Here is a 15,300-nt window from a genome sequence, read left to right on the forward strand (position 1 = left end):
AAAGGAACACTTACAATCATCTCATTAAAAGGGTCACACTGAAAAATAAAAGACATTTTAAAATACTGATTATTGCCACTTTGAATCAGAAAAAAAAGTAAACAAAGCTACAACCTGGGAAGAACTCTGCCAACTTAAGTGGCAGGGTAAAGTCCTTCCCAGTACCACCCTGCAACAGGTTTTGAGAACACATACACCTACCTCACACACAACTGTCTGTGCTGCCATTTCTACCTGTGGCCTACGGATTATCCTGTGCGCACTGCTGGTGTGCCACCCTGCTATCTCATGGATCTCCTGCTCAGATGAACAAAGACAATGATGGAATGATGGAAGAAGTCATACAATATATATAAAACTTGCAAGCTTACATAGTTCAACTAGACTAATTCTGCTGTATTAGAAGCATCATCCCCACAGATGTAGATGAGAGCCCGGTAACTCCACAGCAAATTCTCTATTCCCTCATGTCCCCCATCCTGAGACAGTCCATTGATATGTAGTCTGAAGACCATTTCAGGTCACCCTCTGCAGGGACCACGTTCAGAGCAGTGTGTATGGGGCAGATGGCTTCCATGCCAGGGCAGACAGAAGGCCCCAAGATGTTCTTGACCCTGTGCCCTGCATCCTCCGGGACACCTTGGACAGGACCCTGACTACCACTTTGAGCGGGAAGGTGAAGAGAAGGTGAAGCCCTGCTGCCAAGACCTTCGGGGTGTTACCAGGGAAGGCGTGGAAGCTGCCAGGTGCCCTGAGGAGGCTGCCATGTCCTGCAGACCCGTGTACTGGGAAACCAGGGAAGGGAAACGGATTAAAACAAATGTGCCCCACCTCCTAAAATTCAGCAGGTTACATGACTTAACACTCTGCGATTTGCTCTTTGCTTCAAAGCTCAGATTCATGATCTGCCTTTATTGATTCAGTCATGGCGTTTTCAAGGAGAAAGTCTTCCATCCCTCACCATCCCCTCGGCCCTCTCTTGGGGAGGTGACTCTAGCAAATGACTGCTGCTCAGCTCTTGCGGATGTCTCTGTAAGGCTTGTAAATACATGCCATGAAGTTTTCCTCCACTGGATGCAGTAAGTGTTTGGGAACCCAGCTCCACTGCATCCTGCACTCTGGATCATGGGCATCAGAGGAGCTGGCCCCTGCTTGGCTTCCTCACCTGTACGAGAGCTACGGTCCTTTACTTGCTTAAGAATTAAAGGACATTGAGAAGTTGTCAAAGGAACAAAACAGCAACACAATTCCCACATCCATTGCTGTTTATAATCCCAGTTACATGCAATGCACTTGGCACAAGCATTACAGCTGGATTTTTGACAATCAGCGTTAGCAAAATCAGGCAGAAGAGCAGAGAGTCGTAGCTGGTCTGATGTGTCTGTGCCACTTGCTGCATCATGCCAACCAGAGCTTGCTGGAGAGCATGTTGGGCTGCAGCTGCCTTTCACTCTAAAATAAGAGATTGATGAAATGGATCTCACTCTGCCAGCTTTTTCTGCCAGGAATTAGGGGTGAGAAAAAGGATTCTCCAGCATCCTGGCATGTGATTGTGTGTCCGGTGCCTCCTCTGTTGATTGTGCTACTGCCAATACCTTGGGTTCTGGTATTCTGACAGCAGTCACCCGCAATGTAGAGGGAGGGAAAGACATTTTCATTCTGCCAAAGAGTATTTGGAGAACTGTGCGAGGGAGAAGTTGCGTGGGCTTTGCCACATGAGAGTGTTCTGCTCACAAAAAGTGAAGGTAAACTGCACTAAGTGGCTAGCAGCTGAACTCTAAGGTTTCTTCTTCTTGTCTGGCTCATTGAAGGACTAGCAAGCAGTGATGGGAGTGTCTGGTAGGAATTTGCTGTAGCGCTTTGATTGGAGGGCACAAAGCTGGGGATAGATGTCTGATAGGAGTGCAGTCTCTTCCTGGATCTCCATATTGGTAATCCATTTACTCATCATCATGATCCTCCTCAAAGCCCTGGACTATTTTCAGTGGCTCTGTGTCGAGCTTTGCAGAAGTGGAGCCTGTTGAGAAGAAGGGAAAGAACTTCCCTTCCTGGCTGCTTTCTCCACCAAGGCTGAAAGTGTACACAGCTGTCTTCTTGCTGACATTATAAAAGCACAGCTGCTTGGCTGTGGTGTCCAGGAAGATCCCAATCTTTTGTGGTTTCCCACTCACAGCCAAACGGGTCCAAGGCTCTGTGCGGGCCCAATACTCTTGCCCATCTGCTAACCCTATGACCCAGAAGCCATTCTTAGGAGACAGAGTCAATGTCCCTTTGCGAGCCACAGGCTCCCGGGCAATGCCCACATCCCAGTTTCTTCTCTTTCCAACATCCACTTCCCAATAGTGTTTCCCAGATGTGTATCCTTCCTTGGCCAAAAGGAAAGTGTGGGAATCAAATCTCTTCTCTGTCCTGGGCACACTTCTGATAGTGCCAGTGTCTGTCACTCTCTCCCCATCTTCAGACACCTCCAGCCTTGGATGAGCTGTGTCAGCATCCAGGCACACATCCACTGCAAAGACCAAGTCATTCCTTCAGTATCAAAAACCACGAGGGCTGCTTTTCTGAAACTTTCTACCCTGGCTCCCCATATTCCTGTCCCCTTGCCATCCCTCCCCTTCCTCTTCCATCTTCCCTAGTTAGCCTCTGCTACAGGATACCTCCAACCATTGCCCTCCCAGATCTCGCATGTCCCTTGCTCTCCTCTATGTTGTGCTGAGAGAGCAGCCAGCGTGTGTCAAATGCACAGCAACTCAGAGACACTCTGTTGCAAATGCAAGTAGTGCCAAGAAGCAATGTAAGGGGATTACCACCCTTTTCCTTCACCACTGAGACTCTGCACAGGTGAGCTGAGGAAAAGAACCATGTCTTGGCACATACAGCTTCTCTGGGCAAAAGCAGAAGCCCATCAGCTATTTGCATGAGTCTGGGGATAAATCAGGCTGGCCAAGACTGCACGGCCAAAGCAGGCCGGGTGGCTGATGGGATACTTATTGAATCGGCCTTTGTAGGCAGCAGAGTCCCAGCTGCTGATCCCTGCCCATGCTCAGCCAGGTACTGGTCAGCAAGGCATGCTCAGGAACAGATGCAGTAGAAATGTTCCAGCTGACTCCCTGAAATGAGCCTCTCATTCTTCCTAAAACCTGCCCTTTTCTTCTGAGAAGAGTGAATGCCACTTGAAATGCCAGCTGCTGTAACACAGGCTTGTGCAGGGTCTTGGGCAGCAGGGCAAGAAGGGAAAGGTTAAGAAACAATTCTTGCTGCAAAGACGGTGTCCTCTGAATTGTTCTCTGCGTAGGACAAATACACTTCCAAATATACGTCCAGGCCCGGAGAGCTGGGAGTCAGCCACTTTGTTTCTCTCTTACCTTTGTGACGCTGTATGTTCAAAAACTCTGTAGGAAAATGAATAAGGGAAGCAGTAAGTGGATGTGAGAAGGTGGCCTTGTCTCCTTTGAGCTAACGTGTATTTCACGTTGCCAATCAGAAGAGCATGCTCTTCTGCAGAAACGTCTTGGTTCTACAGGTCAGAAAAGACACCAAAGGCCCCTGTCATCCTCCAGACGAGGGGGAAATCCTTTGGGTTACTCAGGAGATTGCTCTCTGGGAAACCTTTCACACACACATGACCCCTGAAAAGGAGGAGGAGAGGGGACATGGGCCCTGGCGGGAGAGACAGCAGACAGTGAAAAAGGGAGAAACATATGTCCCTCCAGAGATATCCACAGGCTGTCCAGGAAGGGAAAGTCAGAGTGCTCTTCCAGACCAACCACCACGTTTCAGATCACGGTGCCATTTCGACTCCTATGACTCTGTGGTGCCAGTGTTAACCACTCACATCGGGTGACCATTTGACCTAATTCACTGCAGAGCTCTCTTCCCACTCCTTTTTTCCTCATTCTCACTCTTACTTCCAGGGAAAGGAGCCTCTCACACGCCAGAGAGCACTCGCCTACCTGTGCTTTGAGTTGCCTCACCAAACAAAAGAGAAGTCTGGTTACATGCTGCCTGTGGATGGACAGCATGAAGCACTGAAGCAAAGACTGAGCTCATGGCTGTGTTCCTGGCTGCAAGGGCCAAGGCCTGGGCCCGTCAAGACCGAGCGCTCCCCATTCTCACCTTCCTCTCTAGCAGCGAGGAGCCTCTCTCACATGTCAGAGAGCACTCGCCTAGCTGCCCTTGCAGTTGCATTGCAAAAGAAGGCAGGAAGGTGTTTACAAACTGCTGGTGGCTGGATTGCATGAAGCACTGGGGGACTGCTTTCCCTGTCCTGGGAAGCCTTTTGGCAGATGGTGTCCCACAGCCAAAGAAATGTCACTGCTGTGGAGACCCACCTGAGACAAACAGAGCTCACACAAGCTGACTTTGCTCACAGCAACAATACACCCCCAGCCTGCCTTTCATTCCCATGTTTACCCCTTTGATTCTCTTCTCCTGCCTTCCTTCAATCCATTCCCTCCTTTTAATCCCTCCCTTCCTTCCCTGCCTCCTTCCTCCTCTCCTTTCTTCTGCACTTCCCTCCTTTGGCCCTTCCTCCCTTTGACCATTCCCATCCCTTCCAGCCATCGGCCTTCCTTCCCTCCTGCTTTCACCACATCTCTCTGCCTTCTCTTCTACCCTTCTCCCTTCCTTCCCTTAGTTCAGTTCTTCCTTCTTTCCACCTCTGTCCCTTTCCCACATGGACTTGTTCCTCAAGCAACCCTGACAGCCAGGCTCTAGCTGAGATGAAGAGCTCTGCTGGGCAGGGGTCTCAGCAATGGCAGCGGCTCCACTGATACTCATGACAATGGGCTCCTTGCCTGTCCCAAGAAGCCTGGGGTCTTTGGGCACCAGAGCTACAAAAGGGAGGGAAAAGGCACTTAGCAAAGACAGGGCACTGGGCTCACACCCCACTGGGACTCCACACCCAAGCATTTGGTTCTTTCTCCCTACCCTTTCTTGGAGTTCATGCTCCCCAGGAAGAAAAGGTCTCTGTGGGCATGAGGATATGGAGTCACGGCCCTGTCAGGGAGCAGCTCTGCTCCGCAGGAGCTGAGGCAGCCATGTGCTCTCAACACCCTGAGGGCAGTGGTATGCTGCATGAGCAAGAGCCTGCCTGATGGAGGGCTGCGAGGAAGCGACTCTGCCCTTTCTTGCAGGGCTGTGCTGGCCACCGCTGCCACGGAGTGCCTGGCTGTGGGCTGCCGAGTTCTCAAGAGCAGGGCAGGAACTGAGGAGGCTGGAGAGGAGAGCTCTCGGCACATGCAGAGTCAGGTATTCCTTGAAAGCCTTTCAGTTCTGCCCTCCAGCCCTCTCTGCCTCCCTCCCACACGCTCTTTTTCCGCACGCAACCCTGCCAGCAGGCTCCAGCTGCAGACAAAGACCTCCACTGGGCAGCCTCCGCATGGGCAGCAGCTCCACTAAGGCTCACAACAGTGGGCTTCTTGCCTGCCTCAAGAAGCCCCGGGGCTTGGGATGCCAGCAGCTGCCTCTCGCCACGGCACCTCTCCAGAAGGGCCATGTCCCAGGTGGCACAGACCACTTACCCTTCTCCTCAAAAAGAGACACTTAGCAAAGACAGGGCACTGCGCTCACACCCTGCCATGGCTCCCCACCCAGGCGCTTGGTGACTTCTGCCTTCCCCTGGGTGGTGCTCTCTTTCTGGGCCGACTTCTGCGCCCTGGCCACTCCAGGACCAACCTCTCAACCCAGGGCGCAAGGAGAGCCTTTGATGTCATGACCTTCCCTTTCTACAGGACCCTGATTATCACAACGTCATGTGTGCCTGCAAAATGGGGTGAGGCCAGGAGGCTTTCCTGAGCTGCGCAGGTACCCAAGGAGGTCTCAGCACTTCACGGTTGCCCAAGAAGTAGCAGAAGGGATGGGCGCTTACTGTGCTCTTCCAGCAGGCGATCTGTAAAAGGCAAAAGGAAGCAGAATGGAGAGAGTGGTGTTGGTGTTGTGGAGAGAGAGAGCCTTCTGGAGAATTGCAGCTCTTCTGGCTTCCAGGCCCTGCTGCCTGCTCAGTCCACTTTGCCAGGGCTGCCGTTGCAACGGAGGGCAGGAGGGTGAGGGACACTTTTGAGGCAAGCAGCCAGCTCTCCTCTTGCATAGCAGAGCCAAGGGCTGAGCCCACGGACCCAGAGCATGCCCCATTCCTCTCTTTGAAGGGCAAGGAGCCTCTCATATGCCACAGAGCACTCACCTATCTTCTCTTCAGCTCCCCCTGCAAAACAAAGGGGAAGTGTGCTCACAGCTGACCAGGGGATGGATTGCAGGGGGCTCTGCAAAGGGCACTCTGGTAAGGTTTGGCTTGTCCTGAGGACACAGCTGCCTCAATCACCTAGTCCAGGACTGTGCTGACACCAAGGACTGCTCTGGGAAACCCCTGGGCAGCTGGGGTCACACAGCCAAGCGAAGGACACCAATGTGGACACCCACCTGTGAAAGGAGAGCTCACACGGGCTGGCTTAACTTCACAGGAAACTTCACATTCCCACCGACCTCCCTTTCCTCCAGGCCCTCCTTCCCAGCTTCTGCACTTCCATCACCCTCGCTGCCAACCTCCTTCACACCTCCTTGACCTCTCCCCTCCTCCTTTCCCTTCTTACCAACCTTCCTTCACCCTGTCCTTCTTTCCTTACTTCATTCCTTCCCCCCTCCTTTCCTCCGCCCTTTCATTGATCCATTACCTTGTCAACTTCCTTGCGTCTTACCCTTCTGCACTTCCACCCTTCAGCCCTTCCCTGCACCTCAGAAACTTCATTCACTCCCTCTTCCTTCCAGGCCTTGCTGCCTGCTCACTGCAGCCCTCCAAAGCAGTGGTGGCCGCGGAGGGCAGCAGGGCAAGGGACACCTTTGGAGGCAAGCAGCAGGCTTCCTGCCTGGCCAGCCGGGCCAAGGGCTGCCTCCATGCACACACTGCGCTCCCCATTCCCACCTTCCCCTCTGGCAACACGTAGCCTCCCTCACCCGCCACCACGCACTCACTCACCTAGCTGGCCTTGCAGTTGGCCTGCAAAGGAAAGCAAAGGCCCCATTACAAACTGCTGCTGGATGGATTGCAAAAGCACTGCGGGCAGGACCCTAGCAGACCACTGCTTCTTGGTGGAAGATGGCAGCCTGGGGCAAGTAGTCCAGGATGGTGCTGATGTCCAGCCCTGCCCTGGAAAACCCCCTGGGCACCTAGCATCACACAGCTAAACCGAGGCCACCGCTGTGGACACCCACCCGAGGCAGAGCGCTAATACAAGCTGGATTTTGCTCACCCCAGAATTCATGCTCCCCCCACACCACCTTTCTCCCTTCTCTCACGCCCATCTTTACCCCTTCTGGCCTCTACTCTGGCCTTCCCTTAATCCATCCAAAGCCTTGCGGGCCTTGCTTCCTCGCTTCCTCGTTTCACCCTTCCCTCCCACCCTCCAGCCTTCCTTCTGCAACTCCTTCCTCATGCCCTTCCGACCTCACACGCTTCCACCATTCCCTTCTCCTCCACTCAGCCAAGATGGCTTCCTGCCCTCCTTATTGCTGCCTCCTCTCCTCACCTTTAGTCCTTCCTTCCCTCACACCTCCTTGCAGTTCTGCCCTCCGGCCCTCTCTGTGCCCTCCCACATGCTCTTGTTGCGCAGGCAACCCTGCCGGGCAGGCTGCAGCTGCAGACAAAGACCTCCGCTGGGCAGCCTCCGCACGGGGACAGCAGCTCCACTAAAGCTCACAACTATGGGCTCCTTGCCTGCGGCAAGAAGCCCCGGGGCTTGGGACACCAGCAGCTGCCTCTCGCCACAGCACCTCTCCAGAAGGGCCATGTCCCAGGTGGCAGAGACCACTTACCATTTTCCTCCTTCACCTGAGCTAGAAAAGCAAAGGAAAAGGCACTTAGCAAAGACAGGGCACTGCACTCAGACCCTGCTGTGGCTCCCCACCCAGGCACTTGGTGACTTCAGCCTTCCCCTCGTTGGAGCTCTCTTCCCAGGCCAGCTTCTGTGCCCTGGCCACTCCAGGACCAACCTCTCAACCCAGGGCACAAGGAGAGCCTTTGACTTCATGGCCTTCCCTTTCTACAGGCCCTTGATTATCACAACGTCATGTGTGCCTGCAAAATGGGGTGAGGCCAGGAGGCTTTCCTGAGCTGCGCAGGTACCCCAAGGAGGTCTCAGCACTTCACGGTTGCCCAAGAAGTAGCAGAAGGGAAAGGGCGCTTACTGTGCTCTTCCAGCAGGCGGTCTGTAAAAGGCAAAGGGAAGCAGAAAGGAGAGAGAGGTGTTGGTGTTGTGGAGAGAGAGCCTTCTGAAGAATGGCAGGTCCTCTGGCTTCCACCCGCTGCTGCCTGCTCAGTCCAGCTTGCCAGGGCTGCCGTGGCAGCGGAGGGTGGCAGGGCAAGGGACACCTTTGGAGGCAAGCAGCAGGCTTCCTGCCTGGCCAGCCGGGCCAAGGGCTGCCTCCATACACACACTGCGCTCCCCATTCCCACCTTCCCCTCTGGCAACACGTAGCCTCCCTCACCCGCCACCACGCACTCACTCACCTAGCTGGCCTTGCAGTTGGCCTGCAAAGGAAAGCAAAGGCCCCATTACAAACTGCTGCTGGATGGATTGCAAAAGCACTGCGGGCAGGACCCTAGCAGACCACTGCTTCTTGGCGGAAGATGGCAGCCTGGGGCAAGTAGTCCAGGACAGTGCTGATGTCCAGCCCTGCCCTGGGAAACCCCTGGGCACCTGCAGTCACACAGCTAAACCGAGGTCACCGCTGTGGACACCCACCCGAGGCAAAGCGCTAATACAAGCTGAATTTTGCTCACCCCAGAATTCATGCTCCCCCCACACCACCTTTCTCCCTTCTCTCACGCCCATCTTTACCCCTTCTGGCCTCTGCTCCACCCTTCCCCCAATCCATCCAAAGCCTTCTTGCAGGCCTTGCTTCCTTCATTTCACCCTTCCTTCCTGCCCTCCAGCCTTCCTTCTGCAATGCCTTCCTCATGCCCTTCTGCCCTCACACGCTTCCACCATTCCCTTCGCTTCCACTCAGCCAGATGGCTTCCTGCCCTCCTTCTTGCCCTCCTTATTGCTTCCTTCTCTCCTCACCTTTGTTCCTTCCTTCCCTCGCACCTCCTTTTGCTTCTGCCATCCGGCCCTCTCTGCCTCCTGCCCACGTGCTCTTTTTCCGCACACAAGCCTGCCGGGCAGGTTGCAACTGCAGACAAAGACCTCCACTGGGCAGCCTCTGCATGGGCAGCAGCTCCACTAATGCTCACAACTATGGGCTCCTTGCCTGCCGCAAGAAGCCCCGGGGCTTGGGACACCAGCAGCTGCCTCTCGCCACGGCACCTCTCCAGAAGGGCCATGTCCCAGGTGGCAGAGACCACTTACCATTTTCCTCCTTCACCTGAGCTAGAAAAGCAAAGGAAAAGGCACTTAGCAAAGACAGGGCACTGCACTCAGACCCCACCACGGCTCCCCACCCAGGCACTTGGTGACTTCTCCTTTCCCCTCGTTGGAGCTCTCTTCCCAGGCCAGCTTCTGTGCCCTGGCCACTCCAGGACCAACCTCTCAACCCAGGGCACAAGGAGAGCCTTTGACTTCATGGCCTTCCCTTTCTACAGGCCCTTGATTATCACAACGTCATGTGTGCCTGCAAAATGGGGTGAGGCCAGGAGGCTTTCCTGAGCTGCGCAGGTACCCCAAGGAGGTCTCAGCACTTCACGGTTGCCCAAGAAGTAGCAGAAGGGAAAGGGCGCTTACTGTGCTCTTCCAGCAGGCGGTCTGTAAAAGGCAAAGGGAAGCAGAAAGGAGAGAGAGGTGTTGGTGTTGTGGAGAGAGAGCCTTCTGAAGAATGGCAGGTCCTCTGGCTTCCACCCGCTGCTGCCTGCTCAGTCCAGCTTGCCAGGGCTGCCGTGGCAGCGGAGGGTGGCAGGGCAAGGGACACCTTTGGAGGCAAGCAGCAGGCTTCCTGCCTGGCCAGCCGGGCCAAGGGCTGCCTCCATACACACACTGCGCTCCCCATTCCCACCTTCCCCTCTGGCAACACGTAGCCTCCCTCACCCGCCACCACGCACTCACTCACCTAGCTGGCCTTGCAGTTGGCCTGCAAAGGAAAGCAAAGGCCCCATTACAAACTGCTGCTGGATGGATTGCAAAAGCACTGCGGGCAGGACCCTAGCAGACCACTGCTTCTTGGCGGAAGATGGCAGCCTGGGGCAAGTAGTCCAGGACAGTGCTGATGTCCAGCCCTGCCCTGGGAAACCCCTGGGCACCTGCAGTCACACAGCTAAACCGAGGTCACCGCTGTGGACACCCACCCGAGGCAAAGCGCTAATACAAGCTGAATTTTGCTCACCCCAGAATTCATGCTCCCCCCACACCACCTTTCTCCCTTCTCTCACGCCCATCTTTACCCCTTCTGGCCTCTGCTCCACCCTTCCCCCAATCCATCCAAAGCCTTCTTGCAGGCCTTGCTTCCTTCATTTCACCCTTCCTTCCTGCCCTCCAGCCTTCCTTCTGAAATTCCTTCCTCATGCCCTTCTGCCCTCACACGCTTCCACCATTCCCTTCGCTTCCACTCAGCCAGATGGCTTCCTGCCCTCCTTCTTGCCCTCCTTATTGCTTCCTTCTCTCCTCACCTTTGTTCCTTCCTTCCCTCGCACCTCCTTTTGCTTCTGCCATCCGGCCCTCTCTGCCTCCTGCCCACGTGCTCTTTTTCCGCACACAAGCCTGCCGGGCAGGTTGCAACTGCAGACAAAGACCTCCACTGGGCAGCCTCTGCATGGGCAGCAGCTCCACTAATGCTCACAACTATGGGCTCCTTGCCTGCCGCAAGAAGCCCCGGGGCTTGGGACACCAGCAGCTGCCTCTCGCCACGGCACCTCTCCAGAAGGGCCATGTCCCAGGTGGCAGAGACCACTTACCATTTTCCTCCTTCACCTGAGCTAGAAAAGCAAAGGAAAAGGCACTTAGCAAAGACAGGGCACTGCACTCAGACCCCACCACGGCTCCCCACCCAGGCACTTGGTGACTTCTCCTTTCCCCTCGTTGGAGCTCTCTTCCCAGGCCAGCTTCTGTGCCCTGGCCACTCCAGGACCAACCTCTCAACCCAGGGCACAAGGAGAGCCTTTGACTTCATGGCCTTCCCTTTCTACAGGCCCTTGATTATCACAACGTCATGTGTGCCTGCAAAATGGGGTGAGGCCAGGAGGCTTTCCTGAGCTGCGCAGGTACCCCAAGGAGGTCTCAGCACTTCACGGTTGCCCAAGAAGTAGCAGAAGGGAAAGGGCGCTTACTGTGCTCTTCCAGCAGGCGGTCTGTAAAAGGCAAAGGGAAGCAGAAAGGAGAGGTGTTGGTGTTGGTGTTGTGGAGAGAGAGAGCCTTCCGAAGAATGGCAGCTCTTCTGGCTTCCAGGCCCTGCTGCCTGCTCAGTCCAGCTTGCCAGGGCTGCCGTGGCAGCGGAGGGTGGCAGGGCAAGGGACACCTTTGGAGGCAAGCAGCAGGCTTCCTGCCTGGCCAGCCGGGCCAAGGGCTGCCTCCATGCACACACTGCGCTCCCCATTCCCACCTTCCCCTCTGGCAACAAGCAGCCTCCCTCACCCGCCACCACGCACTCACTCACCTAGCTGGCCTTGCAGTTGGCCTGCAAAGGAAAGCAAAGGCCCCATTACAAACTGCTGCTGGATGGATTGCAAAAGCACTGGGGGGAGGACCCTAGCAGACCACTGCTTCTTGGCGGAAGATGGCAGCCTGGGGCAAGTAGTCCAGGACAGTGCTGATGTCCAGCCCTGCCCTGGGAAACCCCTGGGCACCTGCAGTCACACAGCTAAACTGAGGCCACCACTCTGGACACACACCCGAAGCAGAGCGCTAACACAAGCTGAATTTTGCTTACCGCAGAATTCATGCTTCCCCCACACCACCTTTCTCCCTTCTCTCATGCCCATCTTTACCCCTTCTGGCCTTTGCTCCTGCTTTGCTCAATCCATCCAAAGCGCTTCTGCAGGCCTATCCACCTCACTTCCTTCATTTCACTCTTCCCTCCCACCCTCCAGCCTTCCTTCTGCAACTCCTTCCTCATGCCCTTCCGACCTCACACGCTTCCACCATTCCCTTCTCCTCCACTCAGCCAAGATGGCTTCCTGCCCTCCTTATTGCTGCCTCCTCTCCTCACCTTTAGTCCTTCCTTCCCTCACACCTCCTTGCAGTTCTGCCCTCCGGCCCTCTCTGTGCCCTCCCACATGCTCTTGTTGCGCAGGCAACCCTGCCGGGCAGGCTGCAGCTGCAGACAAAGACCTCCGCTGGGCAGCCTCCGCACGGGGACAGCAGCTCCACTAAAGCTCACAACTATGGGCTCCTTGCCTGCGGCAAGAAGCCCCGGGGCTTGGGACACCAGCAGCTGCCTCTCACCATGGCACCTCTCCAGAAGGGCCATGTCCCAGGTGGCAGAGACCACTTACCATTCTCCTCCTTCGCCCGAGCTACAAAAGCAAGGGAAGAGGCACTTAGCAAAGACAGGGCACTGCGCTCACACCTCTGCCTCCATGCACACACTGCGCTCCCCATTCCCACCCTCCCCTCTGGTAACATGCCGCCTCCCTTACCCGCCACCAAACACTCACCGAGCTGGCCTTGCAGTTGGCCTGCAAGAAGAAAGCAGAATGGCCGTTACCAACTGCTGGTGGATCGAGTGTAGGAAGCCGTGTTGGAGTATGCTACTAGGGTTTTGGTCCTACCGAGAAAATGACAAGCCTGAACTGCCAGGGCATGCTGCATAATATGGGGTATGCTTCTGTCGTGAGGAGAAGGTAGAGAGGGACCCTCCCAGCAAGCTTGACGTGGTGGATGAATTGCACAGAACACTGAAGGGAACACCTCGTTAAGGCTCTGATCCACCTGAGAAGTCAACAAGCCTCATCAACTAGTCCAGGACTGTGCTGACACCAAGCCTTGCTCTCAGAAATATCTTGGCAGCTTTTATGACCCAGCCAAATAGAGGTAACCTCTCTGGATATCCACTGAGCCAAAGAGAGATCACACAAGATGACTTTGGCTTACAGGGCTCCTGATGCTTTTCTTTCTTCCCTCTCTCCCTTCCTTTTCCATAGCCTTTACACTTCCTTCCTTCTTTCCTTCCATCATTCTTTGTCTCTGCCTTTTTTGCCTGACTCTTTCAATCTTTCCCTTCTCTCCTAATCTAACATCCGTGGCATTTCTGCCATCACTCTACGGTCTCTGTTTGTCGATTCTGTTCAGCTCCTCATATAATGGGACTGCATCTGGTGTCATTCTTCTCCCTCTGCCCATGGATTCTTATTCACCCTGTCTTCTAGAAATTGTGTTTGACCTATTTACCAGTTTCAGTAACTACCAATGTTCTTAAAATGCCACATTTGTATAAACAAATACTCTGTACTGCCACAGGGAAGGGGAAACAGCCCACTCCATCCAAGTGCAGGGTGGTAATCCCTTACAGACATCAGCCCACATCTTTAAATGTATTTTTCAAGGGCTTATTTGCAAAGGAAAGGGACACTTACCATACTCTGACAAGAGTGGCACTGCAAAATAAAAGACGTTTTTTAATATATGGATGTTGTCAGTTTGAATTGGAAAGAAGTAAACAGAGCTTCTCTCTGGGAAGAAGTCTGTGGCAGGGCAAACCCTTTCCAACTCTCTCTAGGCACCCAAACCCCTTCCTCACCCACAACTGTCTGTGTTGCCATTTCTGCCTGATGCCTACTGATTACCCCTCTGTGCGCTGCCTGGCCTGCCAGCCTGCTGCCTCTTGGATCTCCTGCTCAGGTGGCCAAAGTCAATGGCAGAATGATGGAAAAACTCACAGGACACAAATATATATATGTATAAGCTGTCAGCACAGGTAGCTCGACTGCACTAATTCCGATGCAATAGCAGCCTCATCCCTGAAGAAGAACTGGCAGAGAGCCAAGTTGCTTCACACCAACCCTGGCCATGCAAAAACATCTAATGGCATGGTTAGAAGCAACAAGAAGAGTGGCCTCTTTCCCCCTAAAGCTCAGAGATGTATACGGTTAAATATTTCAACTGTTTTGTCTCTCTACCTCCAGCAGAACTTCGCCCTGAAAAAGAAAAATGTATTTTACATGTAAGCTTTTCCTTTATTTCTTTTAACAAGTGTCTTACATTTAGCCATTGTTCAGAATATATTACCTTCTCCTGTATTCCTGGAGGCACCTTGAAGGGCAAGAAGAAAAAAATACAAAAGAATAAGGAAAAAAACAGATTACAAAAAGGATCTTTGTGATTGCTATTTCGGACACAGAAGATAGACATTTCACACTTGTATTTCCAGATCTCAGACATGGGGTCAAGCAGAGAGTAGCTTCTACTCAGAAAAGAGATTGGAGCTTCAAAACTTCAAAATTCATCTAATCTACCTCCAAGGACAGGACTCAGTGTGAAATCAAGACGCTTAAGGTGAAATGTCTACACAGGGAGTTATTGGGGGGGGAAGGGGAGATAAACCACCTTTTGCTAGATTGGAGTGATCCCATTTAATTTTTAGTTCTTCGCATATCAAAGAAGAGGAAAGACACATTAAAAACACACCACAAAAGGCATTGTCTGCAGGCACCGCAAAAATGTAGTAGTGGGTAAAAACACAGGGAAGCTTTCTCCTCGCAATTCCTCCTGAGGATTTCCTTGTCTGAGGCTATACTCGGAAAAGCAGAAGTGCTAGTGAACCAAGTATTGCATGGTTGTTGCCATAGTTTATGGACTAAAGACCACCAAAGCACTATGCAGGTTGAAGTGTGAAAATCCTTTAAATTGAACAGAAAATTTTGCATCTCATTGCATAGGCCTGGGATTTGAACCTGTGCTGACAGGGACATTTTGGCCAGGACTCTGCCTTGTCTGGTAGAAAACAGAAAGGCTAGGATTCTTGTAATTTAACTAACCACTGTAAACCTGATGTTTTCCAAACAATGGTGAGTGGAATACTGGTGGAAATGATTACACATGTGTGACAGAGCAATGGACATGACGGTGGAATGGAACATGCATTACACAGCAGAGGAGTGAGAGCCCATAGTCTTCTGACTCCTATGGTGGGATCCTCTTTTTACTATGGATCTCACTTTGCCTGCAGCTCTTGCTCCAGAAGAACACAAGTCTCCTGTCTGTCTTTTGTCACATTTGCCATGGATGACTTGGATGCCTGAGGGCATGGCACTCGGTGACTATGGTTTATCACTAAATTCTTGGGTTTAATTTCACATTATGGAGGGAACAAAAGATACCAGAGGGTTCCTTCAAAATCTTACCTTCCTGTTTTTGTTTACTGTCAATGAAACACCAGAGTAGT

At 53.3% G+C, this 15,300-nt stretch overlaps 1 protein-coding gene across 1 annotated transcript; it reads right to left on the reverse strand.

Moving 5' to 3' along the window:
• Positions 1 to 1,247: 1,247 nt before the first annotated feature.
• On the reverse strand, positions 1,248 to 11,899 carry LOC135324089 (butyrophilin subfamily 1 member A1-like). Its single transcript, XM_064499543.1, has 11 exons — positions 11,848 to 11,899; positions 10,877 to 10,897; positions 9,714 to 9,734; positions 9,342 to 9,362; positions 9,057 to 9,243; positions 7,807 to 7,850; positions 6,971 to 6,991; positions 6,182 to 6,202; positions 5,870 to 5,890; positions 3,366 to 3,392; positions 1,248 to 2,509 (listed from the first exon to the last, which is right to left on the reverse strand). Exons 1-11 carry the CDS (start codon positions 11,897 to 11,899, stop codon positions 1,941 to 1,943), a joined length of 1,005 nt encoding a protein of 334 aa, XP_064355613.1. The 3' UTR covers positions 1,248 to 1,940.
• Positions 11,900 to 15,300: the final 3,401 nt, after the last annotated feature.

The sequence above is a fragment of the Dromaius novaehollandiae genome, chromosome 31, assembly GCF_036370855.1.
Source record: "Dromaius novaehollandiae isolate bDroNov1 chromosome 31, bDroNov1.hap1, whole genome shotgun sequence".
Classification (NCBI taxonomy): domain Eukaryota; kingdom Metazoa; phylum Chordata; class Aves; order Casuariiformes; family Dromaiidae; genus Dromaius; species Dromaius novaehollandiae.